Here is a 27,077-nt window from a genome sequence, read left to right on the forward strand (position 1 = left end):
TGGCTTAGAGTATTCAAATGAATTATATCCGTACTGTAATATCACTGTTATATTGAAAATTAACACTTAATCCTTTATACTATTGTTGTTCGAAACTGGGAGAGAGAAATCACGTGTTGTCTCTTTTATAAAGATTGTATTTTTGATCACTGGAAAACAAAAGAGTACTGTAAGATGGGATGAAGGTGAACAGCCATTTCACTTCCCTATAAAAACAAACAATGGTAAAAAAGTTAACCAGTGTATCAAATGAGAAAATGGAATTCTGAACAAGAATAGAATTGTAATACAGAGATAGCATAATTAATTAATATCAGTTTTAGGATATAATAATAAAAAATGTTTACATAAGAAAAAATTAAGTTAAATTGTCAGTCCCTTTATGACTTTCTTTTTACAATGACTTAATAAACAATTTCCTGTATATAATTCGACTTCATTGGATTTTGCAATTTTTTTCCTTGCAAAGTAAATTATGATTTTTGCTGAGACGTCAGTGTCTTTTGGAGACGAAATCTGAGTGAACACTGTCACAATGTAACTTCTGGGCATAAATGACATAGCCTCTGCATCTAGGAAATCAAATGATAAATCTTCCCACTCATCTACTAAGACGTTACAATGACATAATTTCCACCAATGTCTAGGATCTTATCCACATAATGAACTTTAGTCTCCTTTAAGCCAAGCAAGAACAGGGTTCGAACAACTGAACCACATCATCGTCGTAATTAGTCACTGAAGATGGAGAAGCATCTCTGAAACATGTCTGACTAACATCTTTAATAAACTTATTGTACTTATTAGTGTTCATACAATTATAACATATCACCTTTAATGTATTTCATAAAATCAATGAACACTGTATTATTGACCTAACATGTGTGTTTTATCATTAAATATGTTAGTAAGTAATTAAAATAGTTGTTTTGTAATATAACGATACAATATATACAGATATACAACATTAATTTAATGCTTATGCTTACCATCGAACACAAATTATATTTAACAATAATTGTGTATTACAGTATATTAAAACATTTTTCTAACTTGATCAAAACTCGATTAATCTATCGATTAATCGATTAAATTGAAATAGTCAATCGATTAAACATTTTGATCGATCAACAGCACTAGTAACAATAAATACAGAAACAAGACCCCGAAAGTACTGTATTTGAAGATCCACCAGAAGTTTTGTTGCACCTATTTGTATTTCAATTCAATTCATCGATACTTTTCCAAGAACACATGAATAACAGAGTCTTCAAATGATGGGGGTTTCTGAAGTTCCCGAAGCAATTTTTTCCCCACTGATAATACAGAGAGAATAGCTAGCCTATTCTGAACTTGGGTATTTCGTAGATGGGTATGAATTTCCGGGAGAGCTGAAAACGAGTGTTCTGCTGAAGCGCTACTTGCAGGAATTCTCAAAATCAATTCACTAAGCATTTTCACTTATGGGAAAGCAACTGTAAGTTCCACTTTATACAAATCTTGATGAAACTCGTAAATCTGTTTATTTTGAAATTCGGGATATGAATATACATGACAAAGTCCACTTTTTAAGCACATCATGTTGAAGTATTGCCCATAATGTTTAAGTAATGCATTAAACTTATGTTCTGGGAAAGCCTAATGTTATTTACTAGTTGCAGTGTAGAACTCATAGATAAATTAAAAATAAAGTTTAGATGTCAGTTGAGTTTCGAGAGAATAAATTGAAGTCAAGCAGTGGGATGCAGCTGTACCTCATGTGCCTAACCATGTCACAAAAAAGAATGCGCCTAACAAAGGGTTAAGAATAGTTGTATTGTGATGGTGATGATGGGAATAAGCCTGATGACAAGGACAGAGCTGGTCTTCATGGAGTAAAGTCTCGCTTTCCTTCAATCTGAATGTAGAACTTAACTGAACTGACCATGAACGAGTCCATTGCTTCTTATGAGAGTGCTTTCCTCTAGACTAGAATTTAAATTAACTAAGATAATTTGAACGTAACTGACACCTGAATATAAATTTTTTCAGTTTGTCACTAGAACTGTAAGTCTTCCATCAGAAATCTAGGCGAGTAAAATTATGGTGACATTAGTTTTTTTTTTCAGTTCAGTTCTCAATTTCGATGTGATTTTTCCCGTGTAGTAAGGTAACTAGACATATTAGTTTTTATAGAAGTTTTGTGTTTTTTCAACAATATGAGTGCAAAACGAAAATTTTCATATCTTGAAGAAGAAAGAATAATCGATTTTGTATGCCAAAACGTAATTTTTATATAATGTTCAAGTCGAATATAGAAATACAAAGAAGAAACAATGTTATTGGAAGGAGTTCGGCAAGAAATCAGAATGACAAGCTAAATAAGATTAACATTTTCAAAATTTACTGAATTTTAATAATTCTGTTAACTCTCTTTGACAGAAAAAGTTGATTTTTGAACAACTGCAATATGGTAGTATGACCAAATGGCTGGATTAACTGTAGGCCTAGTGATTAAAGCCAACATAACCCCATCAGTGAAGAGCATTTTTATTATTGCTTGTTATCTCTTTATGTATAATGTTGCTGATATAACACCAAACAAACCCTATCTCACGCATATTATAATTTAAAACAACAATAACTATATACCTAAGCTCTCTATGAACTACAATTAGCAAACACGGGATGTACTTCGGATTTTTTTGCAGAATGATGTCCATAATCTATATTATTTGTTAATTCGTCCACCAAAAAGAACGCCAAAATATCCAATTCTAGTTCAATTCCTTCACTTTCATGCATCCTTGTCAACCACTGTTCAGTCACCTGCGCAAATATGGATTTTCATTTCAGTTCAGTTTTAAGTGTTCCAGGAAAGCATAACTGAAAACTGAACTTGAAATACCTTAACTTAACACATCAACTCTTGCACAATAAGCCTAAGGCTGTGGTGCTTGCCTTCAGGGCCTCCTTCAGAAGTAAAAAAACACATCACCTCAGTTTTAAGTTCTAGTTCAGTCTGATATTCGAGGAAAGCAAAGCTTAAAGGACTTTTAGAGCACATGAATACGTGGAGGAAATCATTCAGGAACATGTTGTGAATTTTGCTTCATTTATTGTGATGATTTCATGCTAATGCATGGCAACTCACGCTCATGTGGCCCGAAGTGTGTAAAAGTATCTGGTTGAGGTGAAGATTCGTGGTATGGCCTGCCCAAAGCCCGGATTTGAATCCCATTGGGCATCTGTTTGACTGTCAGAAAAGTCTGCCACATCATCCAGACATCCCTTAGGATTTGACGGAGGCCCACGAAAAAAAAAATGGGGACTGATTCTTCAGGAGGAGGTTGCAGCATTAATCAGGATCATGCCTGAGAGGTTGGAAGCAGTGATTAATGCAAGAGTTGGTCATATGCACTTCCGAAGGTAAAAGAAAGGTATCAGTGAAGTGCTGTAAACCAAACAGAAAAGTTAAGAGTGAATAAACATTGAGTTTAATAAAAACGGTGGATGTGTAAATATCGACTGTGTTATTCATTTTGTTCTTGCACAATTCGATCAAACTGTTATAAAAATTATCTTTAAAGAAAAGATTACCAGTGTAACAATTTTAAAACTTAATATCAACCGTAAAGTAACTTTCACAGATTTTTTTTTTCCAAGTATTACTTTTTGTGTCTTTTTTTTTTTTTTAGTGGGTTATTTAAAACGATGCTGTATCAACTACTAGGTTATTTACTGTTGATGAGATTGGTGATAGTGAGATGATATTTGGCGAGATGAGGCCGAGCATTCTCCATAGATTAACTGGCATTCACCTTACGGTTGGGGAAAACCTCGGAAAAAACCCAACTAGGTAATCAACCCAAGCGGGATCGAACCCGCACCTGAGTGCAACTTCTGACCGGCAGGCAAGCGCCTCAACCAACTGAGCCACACCAGTGGCTACATTTTGTGTCAGTCAGTTTATTATTAACAGGATCAAATGAACATTTTAGAACAGATAATTTGAGCGAAAGGACATGGCCAATGAACCGGATCTGTAAAAAAAAAAAAAAGTCTGTGACAATAAGAAACTGAACATATTACCCCTATCATCATTCACAGGAGCTCATTGAAAAGAAAAAATCTCTGCACAATTACTCCAGCAACTCCCGCCCGACATAGCATAGTCAAACAGGCAGAATTTAATAATGTTTTAGTAAAATATATTAAGTTTTCCTTTCACAGCCTCCTCATGGACTGAGAGTATTACATAAGATCTGCATGGGTTGTTAAGAAGTTTTGGTGAAAATCTTCTTTAAGTATGTTCAGTTAAAAATGAGATTCTACATACTAATGCAAAAGTTTAACACCTGCAAATGAGGAAAATGATCAAAAATACATTTAAAAACTACAGATTGAAGTCCTGCATAGATGAAAATAACTTCAACATTCAGTATAAACAGATTTTGATTTAATTTCTGTAGTAATCAGATAATAAGTGTTCTATGTTACAGCAACTCTCTAATTTTACAATACAAAATATGCAACAATCCACATAAAACTTTCAATTCATTTATTATTAATATTATTATTATTATTATTATTATTATTATTATTATTATTATTATTATTATTATTAAGGAACTAAACTGACAAGTCACGCTTTAGTATAAGAATCATTCCTTAAACTTGATATTTTACCAGCACATGTTTACAATTTCTTTTTCACGTGCTATGCACATTTACATGCAATTATATAATATTTTACTTTCCTCCACCTCTCCTTCCCTGTTCTGTATTATGCTTCTAATGACTTGTCTTAATTCTGTTTCAAATCTTGTATCAAATTATGGAGAAGAAATAAAAGAACACAAGAAAAAATAACTGACTAAATAAATAATTTATATGGGAATTCATGCATATAGCCATATTTTAATTCATCCAGCTTGAATTTGTATCACATTTTCAATTAACTTCAAACGCAGTTGAAAATTATTGTAAAGGAAACGAACTATATTATTAAAATGATGCTCAGAATCATGTTTGTACAGTAAAATCTCATAAATCCAGAATGTGTTTAGAAAAATGACTACTTAAATTCATATTATTTTACAGTATAAATAATAACACATTTACGTATGTTAAGAATATTCACGAACTCAACACCAGGTTGCCAACAAAATCTGTACTACAAATAACATTCTAATACTCCTATCATCTGTTCTTTGCATATATAGTGAGATATGCGTGTATTAAAGTATTCCTGCTTCATGTGTCAACTACGCATAAAGGTTGAGCAAGAAGATTCCATATCGACTGTCATGTGATTCTACCAGTGATAGAGTCTACTATGTCATTTTCTGTTTAGATTAAAGTAATAGCAGAGAGTACTATCAAGTTAGGTCCATGTAAGAAAGGTGTGAGTGGTGTTTCCTGCAACTGAGTGCAGAGGAAAAGGAAGAGATTCGAATGAGCATCAAATTCTTCTTCAGACTTACAAACACTTTTAAGCAGTTTCACGAACTGATAAATGAAACTGCGCATTTGACAAGCAAATAATGCGAAAAAGACTACTTTTAGAGTGATTTTACAATTTTAAAAAAGTCACTGTCTATTTTGTTGGGAATGCTGAGGGTCCCAGATATCCTTTGTCCAGCAAATTCAATGCAAATCTGAATTTGCTTTAAAATAGTTTATGAAGACTGGAGTACTACTTTTTACGATGTTTCGAGGAAAATGTACAACTGAAATATTCCAAGAAGTGAAAACCTGGAGAGCTTGGTTGCTTATTGTGCACCATCAGTGAGTTAATTATGTCAAAACAACATTTGTATTATATGGTTTCCTCTTCCTGAAAGTTGATATGTAACTCAAGGAAAAAAAATTCAACAATATTCCTTCAATAATGGGATTGACAGTTGGATGAACCAGATGAACTCACTAGGTTTCGGCAAATGGATTTCCAGATTATGATTATGAAAATGAGCATTGACTTGTAAGGAAACTAATTTGAAAGGGATAACAAGGATTAGTGGTTGAGAGTTAGGCTACTGGACTCTGAAAAGAAAATTCAATCTAGAAACATTGTGATCAATCATCGTACTTACTTACATCAGTGAACATTAAAAAAAGGGAAGAAATACAATTATTAACAAAAGCAAAACTCTGATGATATAATTACAGAATATTTCCCAGAGCATTATTATACACTGATCTCCATAATTGAATAATCATGGACATGTACAGCAATCTTTCTTCCATTACGTGTACACAGTACACAAATTTGTTCTTGCACGGAAAATATGTTTGTGCATACCTTATTTCCTTCAGAGCAAGTTGTGTTCCTTGCAAACTTACTTACAAATGGCTTTTAAGGAAACTACACAGGTTCATTGCCACCCTCACATAAGCCCACCATCAGTCCCTATCCTGTGCAAGATTAATCCAGTCTCTATAATCATATCCCACCGCCCTCAAATCCATTTTAATATTATCCTCCCATCTACATCTCGGCCTCCCCAAAGGTCTTTTTCCCCTCCGGCCTCCCAACTAACACTCTACATGCATTTCTGGATTCGCCCATACATGCTACATGCCCTACCCATCTCAAACGTCTGCATTTTGTAACTTTCGTCATTCTCCTGTAATGTCATCCCTTTTACCCCAGATATTTTTCTAAGAACCTTATTCTCAAATACCCTTAATCTCTGTTTCTCTCTCAAAGTGAGAGTTCAAGTTTCGCAACCATACAGAACCAAGTTGTGTTCCTACTGCAAGATAATTTGGTTTTCAGAAATTTGGTCAACTCCAACAAAGAAACTTCCTTCATCAAACACCAAAATCTGTAACCAACTCAAAACTCGCAAAAAATAGCAGAAGTATACAGGAAATACCGTGAAATCAATTCCATCCTGGAAATGGGAACTCGTAGCATGAAGTAAGGAAAATTCTCACAAGGAGTGTGCTCATCATGAGTTGGAACAACTTATTGCTGAGGAACACATGGAAGCTGCACATAATGACAATGAAGATGATGGTGTCCAGCATACTTCCTCATCAGAGCTCAACACATCAAAGTTATCATCTACTTTAAGTAGAATTGCAATTGTTTCCAGTGAAGTGAATATAACTACAAATGTCGAGTGCAGTCAGAGAGCACTTTGTGGCATCTGGTCTCATTTGGAGTGATATAAACAAGTTCTCTGTGAAATGAAGCTCGCAAAACAAGTTTGGTTATTTTTTAAACCAGAATATAAGAAAGGAAAGAATTAGTGGTAGCAGTTTTATTGGATTTGCTACTAGTTCTTTGTATTACATATGATACTGTACAACTTTTGAATTTAGGTCTACTGTCTCGATGCTTATTTTGTAATGTATGTTGTAATTTTTATTATTCAAATTTCATAACGTGGTGATCTTATAAACTTGTAGACTATAATATAGAGCAACGATTCTACATTTCTACATGCAAGAAATGATGTAATTAAGATGGAAAGTTAAACGTGTAAATATAGATATGAACTTCAACACATATTAGAGAAATAGAGTTTATCCTAATTAACACTGCTCACAGCCCACGGGAAAGATTATTTTGTTTTTTGCGTAGTAAATATATTGTTAGCACATGACTACAGGTCAACTCAAGGTATTTTTACAGGACCATCATAGTCACTGATTTGGCAATGAAGGGTCCAAACAAAATTTTATCCCTTTTGCACAATTATCCAAAGTTTAAATGGGTCACACTTCAACTTATAAGATTATTTCAATAACTATCACAAGACGAAATGTGTTACCTTAGTAAATATCCTACTGTCAACGAACTGAATTCTAGGTATATTGCATTGTCCTACAAAAAACACTATTACAATCAAATACATTTTCATTTGTAGACTTAAATAGAACTATGTTACAATAACAAACAACCACAGTGTAACTAACGGACCCCTCACATTTTGGAAGGTACAAGATTTTAACTCAGAAACTAGCTATTCCGAATGGCGTGATTTCAGAACTTTTCTTGAACATCAGAATGTATTTTTATAAGGGATGGTCTGTTATTTAATTCAACTGAAATATTTGATTTCTGCAGTGAAGAAGATATTGAAATGTAAGGGATTCAAGATGGAGGTCATTTATCAAATTAGATGCATTAATGAAAAACTTTACAAATCATATGCCTATGAAATGAGTGATCTGTGGTGACAAACATAGGTTATCTCTTAGAAAGTTTCCATAAAAGTAAATTAAACTCACTTCTAGAAATTTATAACCTTAGTCATACAGTAAGTTTCCCAAACAGAATATAAGCTGGAAGTAGTACAGCTACTGATAATTTTATAGATAAAAGTTGATTGAATTCCTAATAGACAGGAGCATTAATCAATGACCTGTCCAATCATGATGCAGAAATCGTATGTGTTTACAAAATCACAGAAAAAATTTCAAAATATCAGTTAAAAATAAAGATCATATTAATAATTTAAATTCATGTTTGCAAAATGAATCCTGGGAAAATGTATACTGGTATTACAGACCAAACACTGGTACTAATAGCAAACGTAATGCATTTTAAACTACATTTACGAATTATTTTAAAGAATGTTTTCTAGCCAAGGTTGTGAAAAAGTTCATAATTATGACGTGGATAACTCAGAGAATTAAAATCTAGTGTATTACAAAAAGAAATCTATATTTAATGAGTAAGAATAGTAATGATCCTCATGTTCTTAACTACAGTACTACAAGCACTACTGCAAAATTTTATCAAAGTTATAAAGAAGGCAAAAAATAAAATAGCTACATTTGAATAGATATATATAAAAATGAGATAATAAAATTAGAACTACTTGGAATATTATTAAAAATTACTTGGAATATTATTAAAAATTAAACTTCTCGATATCCAAACAACAAAAATATTTATTTTATTAAAAACAATTGATTGTAAAGTAGAGGATCCAAATTCTATTGAAAATTTCTGTAACTACCACCATATAAATGTCATTGACAACGTAAATATTCGAGATTGTGCAGAAGATGCTGCAACTGATTATTTAACAGATACATTTAACAGTGAATTTCCAGGTGTCAAATTTATTCCCACTACAGCAGCAGAAATTATGTACCTTCAAGTGGGGTGAGTTCAGAGGCAGAGGTGAGTTCGGACAGTACTGTTATTCTTTCTTTTATGGCAGTCAGTTGACAAGTTGACACTACAATGTGAGTTTATGACTCCCGCACTTAACAGAACCTTAAAAGATGCTGCAAGGGACACGTGCTTCCTGTTTCCACTGATTGGTTTTGTTTGGAAAACTTATTTTGGACCTTTTAAATTTTACAACGTAATAGTTGGCATTTTTACAATGTGGATATTTTCATAGTTGTAAACTGAGGGATATATAAGAAAAGCTTTGGTTGTGCATTTCGCAGTTTCTGAAAGTGTTTAGAAAGCTAGAGTTCAGTTTGCAATATTAAGTGTTTATCAGTATCCTTGTAGTAAGCATATTTGTGACTAAGGAAACAGTGTGGGGTGAGTTCGGACAATGTCACGTGAATACAAAAGTAATCCAGGTGTTAGGTAAAGAGGTCATTATGGCCCGAAGAAGCTTGAAAAAGCCGTAAAATACATTAAAGAAGGAAAAATTAACCTATAGGAAGGCATTTTACCCGTATGGAATTTCCAGACCAACATTGGAAAACAAAGTTAATGCAGCAAACCCGACATATCCACTACCCTGCACCTGGAACCTGGAATGTTCGTCATCGAATGATGGTTGAAAGGATGGGGCTGTGCTAGAACTGGAAGCATTTGTAGTTGTTAATTATACTTATCAGCAGGAGAAGAAACAACTTACAAGACAGTTTGTTGGTGTCGTAACTGAAGTGGGGGCAAGGGATGTGGAAGTGAAATGTTTACGTCCATATAGAGACAGTAAATCAGTGTTTGTTTTCCCAAAAAACCCAGATGAGGACACCGTAACAAAAGACCAAATTGCAAAAGTGCTATAAACTCCAACACATGACGAAGGGAAATATGTTTTCAAAGAAAATATCATCTAAAATGTGTGTATTTGTAAACACAGAATAACAATTAATAAATAATAGTTTGTTCCAGTTTTAACATTGTGTAAAGAGTTTTCTGAATTAATTATCAATGTCACTTTCATCTGTTTTTACTGTTTATTATCAAATTTTACGATTTTCTTTTTTATTGTTAAGAATTTATGTGATCTATTCAGAGCTGATTATGTTAAACTTATTGGAGACAAATTTTTAATGTTAGAAAACTTTTTATCTTCATATAAATTTTGTGCTGTAAAGGAACAAAGGGAACGTTTTATGCAAATTATGTCAATTTATTTTGCAACACTTATGTTTTATAGTCCAATATATCCTTATTGTCTCAGCATGCTGGGGTGAGTTCGGACACTTTATATTAATTATATTATATTAATTTCTATAAATTGCAGTGATCAATAATTATTAATAATTAATTAGTAAATATGTTCCTTAGACGTATGCCCCACAATTTATGTAATTTCTATATTTATTGCATTTTTTATTTACAAACTATATAAAAAAGTGTCTCAAAACCGTCCAAACCTACCCCACTTGACGGTATCTGATAAAACGTCTGAAAGCAAAAAAATTCGTATGGATATAATGAAATGATAATGAAATTCCAAGTAAAGATCTAAAAGTCTCTTCTGAAATAATTTCTCGTACTTTAAACTATTTATGCTATTTGCCAATGCAATGTGGCATTTTCCCAGAAAGACTCAATGGTAAAACCAATATACACAAAGGGAGAAAATGTACTATTGATAATTACAGATCCTTATCTTTATTAACGTTTTCAAAAGTATATGAGAAAGTTATGTATAACAGGTTATATCATTATTTGGAATCCAACAATGTATTAGCTTTAGAGCACTTTGGATTTAGAAAACAAAAATCGACCGAGAATGCAGTTTTTAGGTTGGTGGATGAAGTACCGAAATCTTTTAATTCGAAATTACATGTTGGAGGGATATTTTGTGATTTGGTCAACATATTTGCCTGTGTAGATCACAATATATTGATAAACAAATTCAAGTTTTATAGTATTCAAGATCAGACTTTAGATTGGTTTGCATCTTACTTATCAAGTAGACAACAAAATGTGGAAATAAATATACGAAATAGTCATAAAGTTACTCATTCAGAATTTAGAAATATTAAACATGGAGATCCCAGGGATCAATATCCTCAATCATACATAATTTTTCCAGTATGATTATCTAAGGGAAACAATGAATTGTTTAGAGCAAATCAACTAGAACTTGTTGATTAAACCAGTGCAGTGTAATCAAATTTAATACACATAATAGCCCTCAGCTTTCCTTACAATATAAAAAACTAAATGAAACTGGTCTCCAAGAATATATTAAGCACAAAGTTTCTTGATTTGGAAATTCCAATTATTGAATAATAACTTGAACTGGAAAACACACACAGATTTTTAATTACTTCTAAATTGAGCTCTGCCTGTTATGCATTAAGATCCCTATCTTTCATTAGCAATACAGAAACACTTAAAATGGCCAACTTTACTACTTTCATAATGAAGTTTGAATTAATATTCTAGGGCAACTCATCTGAAGCTAAACATATTTTTGTTTTACAAAAGAAAGCTATAAAGATAATGAGGTGTGTGCAAAAAAGGGTACCTTATAAAAAGATTTTGCAAAATTTAGAAATCTTGATCTTTCCTTGTGAGTACATTCTTTATTTCATGGTGTATTATATTAAAAAGATGCATTTAGAACTTACCAAAACATACAAAATTGTAATACAAGTTATAAATCAGATCTCCATCTACATTTTGTTAGTATAATCTTTTATAAAAAAAATGTTCATGTATTGTGTGTTATGGTTTTCAATTCACTGCCTAATTTTCTTCAAGCTCTGAAGAGCCAGGCGAAAAGGTTAAGAAAAAGATAAAAAAAGAATTATGCATATTCATACCTTCTATTCAACGGATGAATTGTTTATTCTTGTAAATTAAATTAATCTGCTTCTTATGTATTCTATAACTTTTGACTTGTTCTACATCTGAAAGCTACAACTCTGATTTAAGGTCTATGGAATACAATAAATGAAATGAAAAAAATTAAATAGAAATTTAGCCTATAATCCTTTATTTTTATTTTATTTTATTTTATTTTCTTTGGGAAATTAAAGAAGCAACTCGGAAGTTATCGAAAATAAGTTAAAATTACATGAAACCATTCACCCTAATTGCATTATTAATTTTTCATTGTAATCATGTAGAAGGTTGGATAAAAAATTCTGATTTGAACTCTCCCAATTTTATAAATCAAATTCCAATGCTTCTTTCAACTGGAAGTTACTTTAGTGTCCAAAAGTAACAATTACTAGCTATCTCAAATATTAAATTAATTATAATTCATTGAATTAAATTAGCTCATAAATTAAGTTACTACTTTACCTTATAGATTTATCTAAATTTAAATAAATGTGTAGTGAAGATTATTGCTGGAGAACCTTTTAAGTGTAGTGAAAATATTTGTAATTTAAATTTATGTATTGTATTGATTAAGGCTGGTTGAGTGGAAGAGAAGGCCTTATGGCCTTAACTCTGCCAGCGAAAATAAAACATTATTATTATTATTATTATTATTATTAATAAAATGCAATTAATGTGCAATATGTAATGAATTATTGAAACAAATTTTAATCATGATACATCTTGATTACACAACTTTTAACACTTTGGAAAACGTATTATATGTCTTTCACGTGTTTTATTTTATATTACCTTGTTAACGTGTTTCTGCCTGCTATTGGCCGTCATCAGAACTGGTTGTTGCTGGTCTTGGCGCCTTATGTTTTGTTTCCTGTGGGGGTGTGTTTGTGTAGTGAAATGTGGAGTCAAAGAGTGTGTGTGTGTGTGTGTTCTGAAATTGAGTTGTGTGTTGAGAATTTCATTTGGATTGTTTGTATATTTCGTATTGTTCTAGTGTGTTTAGTTTCTGGCTTTTTGGTTGGATGTGTAGAATTTCCATGTCTGTGTTGATGTCTCTGTATGTGTGGTTAGCATTTGTGATGTGTTCTACATATGTGGAAGTGTTTTGTAATTTTGTTATGGCTATGATGTGTTCTTTGTAACGTGTTTGAAAACACAAACAAACAAATACAACCACACAGGTGTATACAAACTCAAATGTAACACCTGCAACAACTTCTACATAGGACAGACAAGCAGATCATTTCAAACACGTTGCAAAGAACACATCACAGCCATAACAAAATTACAAAACACTTCCACATATGCAGAACACATCACAAATGCTAACCACACATACAGAGACATCAACACAGACATGTAAATCCTACACATCCAACCAAAAAGCCAGAAACTAAACACACTAGAACAATACGAAATATACAAACACACAAAAACACATCCAAATGAAATTCTCAACACAAACTCAATTTCAGAACACACACACTCTTTGACTCCACATTACACTGCACAAACACACCCCCACAGGAAACAAAAGATAAGGCGCCAAGACCAGCAACAACCAGTTCTGATGATGGCCAATAGCTGGCCGAAACATGTTGACAAGGTAACATAAAATTTAACACGTGAAGGACATATAATACGTTTTCCAAAATTTAACGATGAACTAGAACAGATTCTGGGCTAGTAAGATTTTACTGTACCTTGAAATCAAACACAATAAAGTGTGCTACATTAATAAAGTTTTACCTGAATTATGAGAATTTATCCACTTCCAAATTATATCAATTTATATCTTCTGACCAGCCACTTCCCTAAAACTATATTCAATATAAAAATAGAACCAAATCTGTTTCTCGTCTCATGTTTCAAAGTCCTCTTTGGGTGGTATGAGCAAAAGGTGATGAATGAGCATGCGAGAGGTGAGTGCCTACCTGTACTGCCATATCAACAACAAGTAGCACTGTCACAATATTGCACCAATTTCTTTACCGATAACATTTTTCACTACTAATGTCAACAGATCCTTGTCAAATTCTTCACCAGTAAGTGGCCTAAATCTGACCAAGGATTATACGTACAGGGTTCCCACCAAACTAGAATAAAAAATGCCTGTCACATATTTCACACAAATGAAGGGTGGTGTATAAATAAAAACTATGAGCATGACAGTATAAATTTGTTTCAATGAGTCACAGAAATAAGTAAATGATTTGTAGAATTATATTCTGATGCATGGCTTACCAAAGATGATACTCCTGCCTGCATTCTTCTGCTGGTAACTTCTGACTAGATAAAGCCATATCATATTAAGTGGAAAAACTGTTCAACATATAAAGTTCATTCAACAATTTTGATGCTAATATATAATGAATACAATGATAAATTCGTTTACTTGAAATTTGTTGAGCAGTATGTGGGGACAGCCTCTCTGGATTCCAGGTTGCTGGGAACCCCGTTATCAACATTGATGCACAGCCAATACGGTTGGTGCACAGAGGCTGCACAATGCACCTGCCATTGCACGAACTACAAGTAGCTGCTGCTCTGTCTGATGTCAGACAGATTCTTTCCTTGCTCTCTCAACACTCAAAAATTAAGCTCAGCCATATCTATAGCAACTGCAAGAGATATGCTACTTGCGTTGGCTTCGCAACTGGAAGCTGTACGAGATTATCATAACTGCATCTACAGCCTACACACCATGTCAACTAGGATTGTAGCGCTGCTCCCAGTAGACAGTGCCCAGCCCTGGTTCGCAAGGTGAGCTGTGTCGTACAGGTCCATTCGGTTGGGCCAGCGAGCTACTCGGTCGTAGATTACTGTTCACTGATGTAGCACCAGCTGAATCTGCACAAAGAATCAAACTGTAAGATTGTAAACGGACAAAGCAATATTTGAGTTATATGCAACACATCAGAATATGTTTGGGCACAAAATTACAGATGACCAATTAAGTATTTCTTCCTCTATAATAAGTTTCCTTCCTGGCAGTTGAAAAATCTACAAGTGATGGGAGGGCTTACATACTTTTGGTGACTGGTGAGGTCAAGGAGAAAGAGCTTGACTAGAAGCAATGCACTCATAGCTTAATCCCATGTTGTTATATAGTGCATCTGCTTTTACGTCATTATTGCTAAGTAGTACTTAACCCTACAGCTATGTTATGAGTTCTATTTACGCAACTCAAGTTGTGTATGCTACCTAAAATCAAGGCCTGAGATAACAGTAAGATAACATATAACAAACAGGACAACTGAACTCACTCAGTTTTACAGAAGTGAGTTAAGTTTCCTGGTGGATCTTCCAGTCAATAAGAACGATAATGCTTTTGTGGTGATTGGAATAAATATTTCAATTCACTATGAAACAGTGGGAGTTTATTTTCCTCATGTACTCACTAATTCTGCCTGACAAATGTTTGCAGAGAATTTTTCAGCAGAGCATATTCTCGTTACTAGTAAAAAATTTAAAGAGAAGCATACAAGATACAAAGCACAGGAGGAGACAACAAATTTTACCCAGGAAAGTGTAATTTTTTTAGTAGGTTATTTTACGATGCTTTATCAACATATTAGGATATTTAGCATCTGAATGAGATGAAGGTGATAATGCCTGTGAAATGAGTCCGGGGTCCAACACCGAAAGTTACCCAGCATTTGCTCATATTGGGTTGAGGGAAAACCCGGAAAAAAAACCTCAAGCAGATAACTTGCCCCGACTGGGAATCAAACCCGAGCCACCTGGTTTTGTGGCCAAACGAGGAAACTGTAAGGGCTGGTTTCACAAACATATGTTAAAACATAAATTCTTATTAACTAACAATTTGTTAAAATGTTTGTGAAGATAACACCAGAATTTTTTGTATTGAACCCTTAACAAAATTGTTAAAAAATGGTTAGTGTAAATTACGTTATAGATGCAAAATTGCTGCATTGAACTTTTAAATATAATGTGGTCGGGAGAGAGATGTAAGATTAATAATTTCGAAAATCTACCTCGGGACGAATTTCTATTGAGGACAGACTCTCGAAACTGTTGCCAGGAAGATAGTAGACGAAATTCGCGAGAGGTTGGAATACACAACAGAAATATGGTTCTCTCCCTCATGCTACAGGTATTAATTACACGGAAGTTTTATGCCACTGGTTCTTTTCAGTTATTAACAGGGGATGTTATTGGAATATCTAATGTAAACCATGAGAACTATCCAAAAAGTTTCTTGGTGTTATAGTGAGAATTATACGAAGATATGTCGTATTTCCGTCAGTTGAGGAGCAGCAAAATGTTATCTCGCATAGTTCTTGCAATGATCTCCCCATGAAAATTGAACTCATTAATAATCAACACCCACCCAACATCCTTGGCTTCAATTTTCATACCATCTGTTTTTTTTTTTATTCCAAAAAGGAAAATGATAAGCACAGGAACGCCATTTCATAACATTTTATAAAATCCCTTGGATAATCTAGAAAATGAAAGGAAACAGCTTCAGTTCATGGTAATGTGTACCATTGTACCATAAACTTGTTACATGTAAAGAATTATATGTATTATTTTAATGTACCAAAGTACATATGATATTTCCATGCAAATATTCTGCGTCATCATAGGATGAAAGAGTAATGGAACGGAGAAAAATTCTCTCCGGCACTGGGATTTGAACCCTGGTTTTCAGCTCTACATGCTGATGCTTTATCCACTAAGCCACACCGGATACCCATCCCAGTGTTGGACAGAATCGTCTCAGTTTAAGTTCCAACTCTTGGCTACCCTCTAGTGGCCGCCCTCTGCACTACATCATAGATGTCTATGAATGTAGGACTAAGTCCACACATGTGCTGAGGTGCACTCGTTATGAGTGACTAGTTGGCCGGGATCCGACGGAATAAGCGCCGTCTTAAATCACGAAGTGATTTACGCATATCATATGTATTATTTTAATGTACCGAAGTACATATGATATTTCCATGCAGATATTCTGCGTCATCATACGATGAAAGAGTAATGGAACAGAGAAAAATTCTCTCTGGCACCAGGGTATCCGGTGTGGCTTAGTGGATAAAGCATCAGCACGTAGAGCTGAAAACCCGGGTTCAAATCCCGGTGCCAGAGAGAATTTTTCTCCGTTCCATTACTCTTTCATTGTAAGTAAAGTATTAATTTTTATTCCATTTGTATTGCATTTTTGGACAAGTAAAAATACTAGTCTTTAACACAAACACGGTTATTATTGCGGGTATTTTCGTAACACAAGTATTTTCGCTGAAGCAAGAGAATAAAATACAGTCTTACTAATAAACCGTGCATAGTTTTTATACGAGACTTATGCAGAGTTGAGACAGAAAACGTTACTAATAAACCATGAATAAGCTATGGACGTATAAACAGGCTGTAACTATACAATGGGAATTGCTTTGCAGTAGTTATATACACGAAAACCCTTGTTTTAGCATTGTATATAGGGAAAAATGGCCGCCCCTCTAACAGCTGTTCATATCGACTGTCATTTTATGATGATGTTTACCATGTAACCACAGAAGAACAAACCAAAGATCATAGAATTATTAGAATAATATTGCTGCAGCTTGTACTCTTTGACCAAACTGTAGTGTGGTAATTGATTAGAGCCAGTTGTACTATCGATATTTAACACGCCACACTAGAGCGCTCTACCGGATGCAGTAGAGAACCTCAGATATTCTATTACCTTTCGTAACGAAGTAATGACGAAACTATGACGTAGCTGTGTAACAGTTATACTGTTATACATGACGTATGTAGTGATTATTAGTAAGGAATTTACACACGACTTATAAACGAGCTACTCATTGTATAAGTATAAGACAGTTAAACGTCTGTATATAGAGTTTTTATTAGTAAGACCAGAGTAAAAATGAGTATTTTACTCTAGAGTTCACTGGAACTGTTGCACTTCACTTTCTAGGTTATGATTGTGTCGAAAAGGGTGTGTATTTTTGAAACTGAGTTGAGTGTTCTGGATGTGCTGGGAGTGTGTTTTTATATGTCTGTAAATTTCATATTGTTCTAGTGTGACAAGTTTCTGGTTTTTGGTTGGATGTGTAGTATGTGTCTATGTTGCTGTAATTATGATTGGAGTTTGTGATGTATTCTGCATAGGTTGAATTGTTGTGTAGTTTGGTTATGGCTGTGATGTGTTCCTTGTAACGTGTTTGAAATGAACTTGCAGTCTGTCCAATGTAGAAGTCGTTGCAACTGTTGCATGATAGTTTGTATACACCTGTTACGTTGTATTTATTTGTATGTCTTGTCTGTGTGTTAAGATGTTTTCGTAATGTGTTCTGTATGCAATGTTATATTTTATTGTATTGAAAAATGATGCAATCTTGTATCTGTTCTTGTTTTCGTATGTTGGTATGATGTATTTGTTTTGTTCTCGTGTTTGTGTTGCATTTAGTCTTTCTTATGATGTTGTCTATTATGTTGGGATTGTTCCATTTTCCTGTGCTATGTACTTGATAGTGTGTATTTCTTCCTTAAAGTCTTGTCGGCTCATAGGAATTTTGATGAGTCTGTGTATCATGGATCAGAATGCTGCGTGTTTGTGTTGTGTAGGGTGATTGGAGGTGTTGTGTATGTATGTTACCGTGGTAGTGGGTTTCCTGTATATTTTGAACATGTGTTTGTTGTCTGTTTTTGTTATTGTGATGTCTAAGAAATTTATGGATTTGTTGTTTTCTGTTTCTAGTGTGTAGTGTAGTTTTGGTTGTATTTTGTTTATGTGTTTGTGTACTGGCTAGTGCTGTGCATGATTAGGTTGTATTCGGAGCAGTTGTTTGCGTGCTTTCATTCGGAGGCCTCCGGACTACCTCCGATTGATGCCACACAGATTGTAAATTTGCTTGGCGCAGATATACACTTTCTGCTGAGTGTTCCTTTATTTGGATCTTGTAGTGGTTCGAATCCGAGTATTTTTTCAATAAGTGTGTAATTTTTTGTTTATTCTCTCATTTTTTGACTATCTTTCTCTTCTTCTTTTTTTTTTTTTTTGCTTGTACTACTTTAGCAGACAGATTTTTTTTTTCTACATTTCAAATTCATAGCATTTATGGAAAAGTGTGTTAGTTTTTATGTTATATCAAATTAATGTCAGTAAATCCAAAATTATTGCGAAACACACACACACACAACACCTCTAATCACCCTACACAACACAATCATGCAGCATTCCGATCCATGATATAAAGACTCATCACTCACTCAATTTCAAAACACACACCCTTTTCGACATGATCATGAACACATCCCATCACAACAGGAAACCAGAAGATAGCGTGGGACCTTCACTAGGCTTCGGATAATGAAGAATATCACTTCGAAATTAGTCAGCTAGGCAATTTCCAAATGTTAACACAGTAAAGAAGTTATAAAGTTAATCACTGAAATGAAGATATCGTTAGCCCGGTGTTTTCAAGGTTGTGATCAAAACATCCAAAAACAAAATTTTCAGAAATACTACCGGAAGAGAACATTATTATTATTATTATTATTATTACTATTCTCGAAACAAATCTCATCTCTGTCATGCATGTGGAAACCTGCACACCCTCTCTTTCTCTCTTCTGTAATAAGGATTTTTTTTTCATTTATGTTGTAACTCAGTCTGGAAAGATGCCAACAACTTCATGTCAAAAGATAAAAGAATAGGAGAGATGATGCTTGAAATTTTTCCATTTTTTTATTATAAAAATAGGAATTCACGACATTACGAAGTCTTCACGTGGACATAAAGGGGAGAATTGACCGGTTTAGACTTTTCTAACAATCCCATTGAGTAGGATACCCTTCTTCCTTCATTCAGAGGCGTCATTTGGGGGAGAGCAGAGGTAGAGGTGTTGCCCCCTGTTGAGTTTAAGATTTAAAAAAATGAGTAAGTAGTACAACTAAAGAAAATAATGTGAGAACTGTACTCTTAACATTACAATATTCCACTTTAAGAAATAAGAGACGAAATTTTTTTAAGATATAATTCAAGAAATTGTTTGTGACAATGGCATATCATCTGGCAATGCCTTGTTGTGTTAGGAATGCATCGAAAAATCTGGTGTTTTAATCCAATGCCTAATTAAAATTAATGTTAATATTTCCAACATATCATAAATAAAGACATAATTATAGTTCTAGATGGGAATTGACAATATTTTTCCTTTACTATTATTTGGAGTAGACTTCATGTGCAACCAAATTCACGTCTTTTGGAATTCGTGATATTATCACTTTACTGCTTACAGAAGTTAGAGTATGTGTTCAGCTACGGAATGTCAACATGCTTTCTTAACAACAGGTGACCTGTTAAAAGATTTTGGAGACAATATGTCTGAGCTACTACTGTAAACCCTTAAAAACACACGCACTGCTGCAGTAGAACTTGCTGATTTACACTTAGGAGTGGATTTTACAGGTCTTGTTCCTGCATTAACTTCTAAATTCCTAAAATTAAAATTTTGCTACATGGCATCACCTGTTCAAAGGAAATGCTTAGGTTCTGCCTGCAGTAGAATTTGGGCAAATAAAATTGAAAATGTTATATAGACAAAGTTTTACAATTCAGCTGCACAGAAATCACAAGAAACAAATTTCATGTCTTCAAGCAACAATGTCATTCGGTTTAAATTTTTGCTTTGTTCTGTTTTATGGTAAACTTAATCCCAGCAGTCAAGTTTACCCTAGTTTACAATATGGAAAATGGTTCATTTCAGAGGAAATAGGGTGCGAGTAAGCCAAGTGATATACCCTATTAAGGTCTTCCCTAAAAACTTTACCCCCTGCTCCCTCAAGCAAAAACTGAAATGTTGTCCCTGTTCTTATTTGTCATTTGTTCACCTAAAAAAGAAGATTAGAGCCAATCTCCGAAACATTGTAAATTTCCATAAAATTCAGAATAAAATAATCAAGTGAAATAACTTTCTTTAGATAGTCACACATTTGAACTGGAACATGCACTACAATTCCTTTCAGATGGGACACGGTTATTGTAACCTTCAATGGAATGCAAATACTGCACAGCATTGTCACATTCCATGCTCTTTTTTTTTCTATTCACCCAGTATATAATACAATGTGTTACATACCTCCAATTGGAGGAGGGGGAGGGACTTTTCCCCCTCGACGTACCAACAACCTCACTGATGGTCCACCATTACGAATTATTTCAATGGCCTCGGCATGAGTCATGTTTTTGGTGTTGATACCATTTATTTCAATAATTTGATCACCAATCTGCAATATACAAAACAAGTAAGTAACCCTGAATATCACCTTTAATACCAGTGTTTTCTAGGTCATGCAAAGAAAATGTTACCTTCAGACGCCCATCAAGAGCAGCTGGTCCACTTTCAGCAATTTGAAGGACAAACAGTGGCATGTTCTGAAACTCTCTTCCCCCACGAATGCTGAATCCAAAGCCACGTGTGCCACGACTCAATTCCACTGCGTGGTACTGCTCCTCTTCTGCCCCTAGTGTTTCCTCCTCCTACCAATGAAGTTGTAACAATAAAATTAGTAATTATTACTATCACTTTTCAATGCATAATATCTCTACACAAACTTACGTGACCTGCATATTCATCTTTTAATGCTAATAATACCTATGGCCAATCTAATTGACTATCCATACACCAACTAACATTACATATTATGACCAGTTTATGGTGAGCATGAGTAGTTCTTTCAACTATGCAGTACCTCAGCCTAATGTGGTCTGCTCGCATGGTGGCTTTTGTATGCATAGCAACAGTACACCTTTTCGCCCCATAGTGCCCTGAGTTGACACTGGTAATATATTATCTACTTACCCAATGTAACCACGAACATGGCCCACCTTCCTTTTCTATATATTTTTGGCATCTACGTTACATGTTTTCAATCATTTATTCAAGTTCCCATTGAGAAAAAAAGGCTATCTACTGATGGAGATTATACATGAGATCTTCTATTGCGGATGCATTTGCTCTGTACACTTCATTTTTCAATAAACCCCCAAAGATAAAATTCACAGGGATTCAGACCAGAGGATTGAGAGAGCCACAAATTAACACTAATGACTCTGTTCTGGAACACGATTAATTTCTTGTAGGAAAACCTTCACTGTATGGTGGTGAGATTCTGATGAAAGAATGAGTAATTTTGTTCCATCTCTGTCAACTCTTTAAAAAAGAGTGTGAAATCAGATTCACAAACCTATTGGCATTACACTATTTCTTGAAAAAAGAAAGTAATGTTCAGATAACTCTTTCCCTGCTCATAGTATACTGTACATTCCCATTATGGAGGGAAACCTGGTGATAATTTATGTTCTTCATGGACCAGTAGCGGTAATTTTGTGAGTATACATAGTCACAGACATCGAATAAAGACTCATCAGAGAAGAAAATATGATATGGGTCCATTTCATGATCACGTTATTCACAACCAAATTACAAAAATGTACACCTTACCTTTCTCCAGACTCGCATGGTCGTAGCTCATGAGATATTATTTTTTTATAGTTTGATTTTCAAAAACTGTGTAGCCTTATGAGTGGAAGAATGAGAAATTCCCGCTTGCTGGGCAAGCCAACTAATGGAAAAGTTGGGGGAATTTTCGAAATAGTACCCAATGTCATCAAACATTTTTTCCTACCAAACCTTTTTCTCCTTTCTTACACTTTTCTTAATACTTCCAGTCTCCCGAAATTTATATAAAATTTACGGATTGTTTCACGAGCTGGAACATTCACATCAGGAAATATTCTTTGAAGTGGCGAATAGATTCTGTACGCATATAAGAATCATATATAAACAAACAATATTCTAAAGGAAACCTATATTATACACATTTTAAAGAAACTCTGCACTCTGAATGCACACAAGCTCTGTCGCAATGGTTATGTTATGACAATGATTGAGGACATGCTGCACATGTGTGATGTAGTTTGACTTTCACATTCTAGGAACCAACTGGTAATGAGAAATCACATGTGCTGTCCATGTTAGACTCAGATACACAGAATTTCTCTATTAAGTGTCGTAATGTGACTTGGGTTTAATTAAGAATGTTATCTGCCCATTATCAATCTGTATTCTACTGATTACATGAAGAATTGTGTTCTCTTCTTCACTGTGATGAACAAGAGTACAATTGGAAAAAAAAACTCACTCTATTCATTTGACTGTATATTTAAACAGAATAACAATTTGTAGTGAGTTTAGTAGCTTGGAAAACTAAAGTTCCAGAATAATTATAAATAATACTCACACATACATTTTCACACTTTAAGAGAATTGGTGATTCAGATAACAATACTTTGTACATACCCTTTGAGAGACTGACGCTGTACTGGAAGCATCATCTGAAAAATCAATTCATATATATAAGAAAATCATATTGTTTTCAAAATAATCCTCAAAAATCATAAACAGATATCTATAGTCAGATATATATCAAAAAATATTTTCAGGGGTAGGATATTAATTTAAGCTTAAATAACTTGCTTAATAAGTGTCAAAATAACTGGCTTCAACATGATAACCAAATGCCCAAAGCAAGAATCCGTAGGGTAATCTAGAATTACAAAGAGAGAAACACTAGAACACCACATGAGGAGATGGCAAGAAAACTTCTGCACACTGTAACAATTCTTTTAGAACTATAACCTGTCAGGTTGATGATGATAATGCTGATAAGTTGTTAGATTAAAACTGGATGATAAATTTCATTTGCAGGTCACAAATAGGTGGAACAGTAGGTAAACACAAGGTTACACATCATACATGCTGCAGTAAAATCGTAATTAAAAATATATCACACATTTTCAACATAACAGAAAGAAAATTGAATTTTCTTTAAGTCAGAATGAATGTAGACAGAAATATAGTAATACAAAACTACAAATCCAGTAAGCCATAATGAGAGGCTACAAAATATCGCATTTACTTTGGAAAAACATCGCAATAAGAATATTATACCTTGTGTTTTATCAGGAAATAATTATCACATTATCACAAAAGATTTTGTATAATTTAGGGAAATTATTTTTATTTCTAAACAGAAGGGATATTTTCTTCTTTGTCTTGTTTGACTTTCTTGACAATTAAATTAAACTTCAATTGATGCTTGTGCTTAGGAGCCACATTTTTCTCCTTTAGTCTCAAACTTTCTTTATTCCTGAAACAATGTGTTCATTGTATCACATTTCTCTCAATCTACCTTCACATTACAAAATTTGCTCATTAATATATTCGTACATACATTTAAGATAGAAATCAACGATTTTTTTGGAATGCAACCTTTAATATTCTAAAGAGGAACAGAAGTAATGTGCGGAAGGCTGCCAAAGATCTGGCTGATAACAGGGCTGCATTAATCTTAGAAGAAAACAAGCACAGCTATGGCAGGTTAAGCAGACGGCACATGGATCTTTTATCAGTAGTAAAGATGGGATAAAACCTCAAAGGTATGTGATGAATCTTAGTAATCAACCTAGGACCAAAGAGTTAAAGCCAGTGCAATAAGGTGAGAAGTCTTTAACAGAATTATTTATCAGATATGTGAATGCACTTTACTCTCACTATGATGAGAGTAGGCTTCGAAGAAATAAAACTGCCTGCCAAACTCTGAAGAGGGGACCACAAACCTGCCTCCCTGAAAATAACCATAAACTCTTCTGAGAGCTCTTCAAAGATTTCGAATTAGAAGCAGCTTTTACTAGCATTAAATTCGGTAAGACAGTCAGGCCAGACGAAATTTTTCCCAAGTTCCTAAAATATTTTTGGCCCACCTGCCAAGAAAACACTCCTTGCTCTGTACAACATAACATGGACCAAACATGTACCAGATCAATAGTGAAAGGGTGAAATAAACCAGTTCTCAAGCAAGGAAAACCAGAAAGCTATAGCCACATCTTGTTCACGAGTGTTTATTGTAAAGTTATGGAAAGAATGGTATAGTCTAGGTCAGCTTACTTCATACCCTATGGGTGAAACCTAACCATTCCACCCCCCCCCCCCATTACTACACATGCTAGTGGATTGTGGTGATTTTCTAGTTTGCAGGTTGAATTTTCTTTTGCCAATTTCGTTTCGAATTCCGATACTGACAAATACTACAAATGTTAGTGATTTTGTAACTAGAATGTTGGCAGCTGAGACAAATATCGACAATATTTGTCGGTACTGGAGTTCCATGAAACCGAAATTGTACTAGATTTCTGAGCCTGTTACTGGAAACTAGTGGAATTTGAACATACTAATAATTAATTAATATCAGTATTAATATTAATACATAATAGTTATTTTATGTGTTGCATTGTGGTTATAATTCAAGACTACAGTCAGGTAAGTTTTCGGAGTTAGTATACTAATAATTTCATGTGGTCAAACAAAATATATTTTTAGGTTAGGTCTCGTGAGTCAATTGTTTAGTCAAACCAATGAATTTCGTATTGCCAGACAGAATACCGGTACTTGACATGTTGATCCCTTTCTCGTATAGTTTGCCTATGAAATACCTATGAAAATATGTTACAAATTATTGAATTATTTAGAATAGGCCTAACCTTCCAACATAAAGTATGGTAAGTAAATAAGTCATTTAGTACGTAGGATCGTGTGATATTTGGTAACAGTTGACAACACTGACAAGATGGCTGTTTAGGAACTGTTCTTATGTGACCCTCATTATAGTGCGAAGACTTAAATCAATACTTGGAGTCAAATGGTCCTATTAATGACACACAAGCTGGTTTCCGTCAGATTTATGCAAAATGTGAAAAACTGTTTCCAGAGAAAAATGTCAACATTTGTAGTGTCATTTGACTTTAAAACTGCATATGATAGTATATGGAACCCTGTGGAATGACAGACAACATGTTAAAACGGATTAAATCATTCCTGGCTCAATGCTTAACAAGAATGGACAAAAATTCTACTGTAGATTCAAAGACAGGGTATACCACAAGGAACAGTTCTCAGAAGATGTGTCCTCTTCAACATCATGATAAACGATTGATTAAATGCTGTTTAATCTGTTCCTGGAGTTGAAGCCGACCTACATGCTGATGATTTGTTGATCTGTACCCAAAGTAAGAACTTTATTGGACTTGAGAGTTTTATCAACCTGGCACTTAAACTACTTACATGGACTGATTTAAATCACATAATAGTGACTTCTTCTAAAATAGCGTCAACTTTTTTAGTATCCACAAAACCTGAGAAAATTCAACTTCAGTATAAGGAAGAAAACACTGAACAGGAAAACTTATTTAAATATCTAGGAGTGGAACTGGATGACCGAATGAGTTGTCGAATTGGATAACCAAGTTGGAAAAAACAAGTTGACCAGGAGTGGAAATGAGCAGTTCTACAAGGTAGTAGCAAGTTAGCACTAGCCTAGAAATGTTATAAATAATGCGAGTAATAATCAGTGATGACTAACAAATACACTCTAAACTTTTTAAAAAATACCCCTATTATCTGAAGAGAACTTGTATGTACGTCTGTACCAGACTTGTTTGCTCCGTGTTTGCTATGAGACTTCAAGTGCTAGAGGAGCAGGTGTAGTGAGAAACTCTGGAGGCGTGACCTTAACCAGCAGACAATTTATGACATGTATACACAATGGCTCCTCCCCATGAAATCTCTGCCTTCTGGATCTATTCAACAGATCTGTTTTGCTAATAGTTCAAACTACCTTGAAAAGTACAGCTTGGGTAATGTTATATCGTACGTTATACCATGTTTTGTGTTTCCAGCATTGTGAGTTTCTTTTGTCTTTTTAAAAGTGTTAATTATGACAGAGTAAGTATCTGCTAATGTACAAAATGAATTCCATTAGTAGCTAACAATCACAATCCTTTCATCTAGGTCATTAGAACTGAAAATAGAATTAAAAAGGCTTGGTATACCAACACCTACTATAAAGTTTTTGGAAACAAATTCTATAAAGGGTAGGACTTTTAATGGAATTTTTAATGCTAAATGTTCGAAAATAATGACTAGTTGTACAGTTGCGATGCCAAGAATGCTCTCTTTTGTTTTCCATGTTTGCTATTTGGTGGCAA

At 34.0% G+C, this 27,077-nt stretch overlaps 1 protein-coding gene across 2 annotated transcripts in view; it reads right to left on the bottom strand.

Moving 5' to 3' along the window:
- The window catches only part of Magi (membrane associated guanylate kinase, WW and PDZ domain containing protein magi), a 252,065-nt gene that overhangs the window by 28,467 nt on the left and 196,521 nt on the right, over positions 1-27,077 (bottom strand). For both annotated transcript variants that reach the window (XM_069837901.1, XM_069837900.1), the window contains exons 14-17: positions 23,335-23,369; positions 21,342-21,512; positions 21,112-21,259; positions 1-14,848 (exon numbers count right to left, since the gene is read on the bottom strand). The exon at positions 1-14,848 is cut by the window's left edge and continues 28,467 nt beyond it. In XM_069837901.1, coding sequence (XP_069694002.1) covers positions 14,706-14,848; positions 21,112-21,259; positions 21,342-21,512; positions 23,335-23,369 — 497 coding nt within the window. In that variant the 3' untranslated portion in view covers positions 1-14,705. The remainder of the gene's footprint in view (positions 14,849-21,111; positions 21,260-21,341; positions 21,513-23,334; positions 23,370-27,077) is intronic.

This window comes from Periplaneta americana, chromosome 10 (assembly GCF_040183065.1).
Source record: "Periplaneta americana isolate PAMFEO1 chromosome 10, P.americana_PAMFEO1_priV1, whole genome shotgun sequence".
Taxonomy (NCBI): domain Eukaryota; kingdom Metazoa; phylum Arthropoda; class Insecta; order Blattodea; family Blattidae; genus Periplaneta; species Periplaneta americana.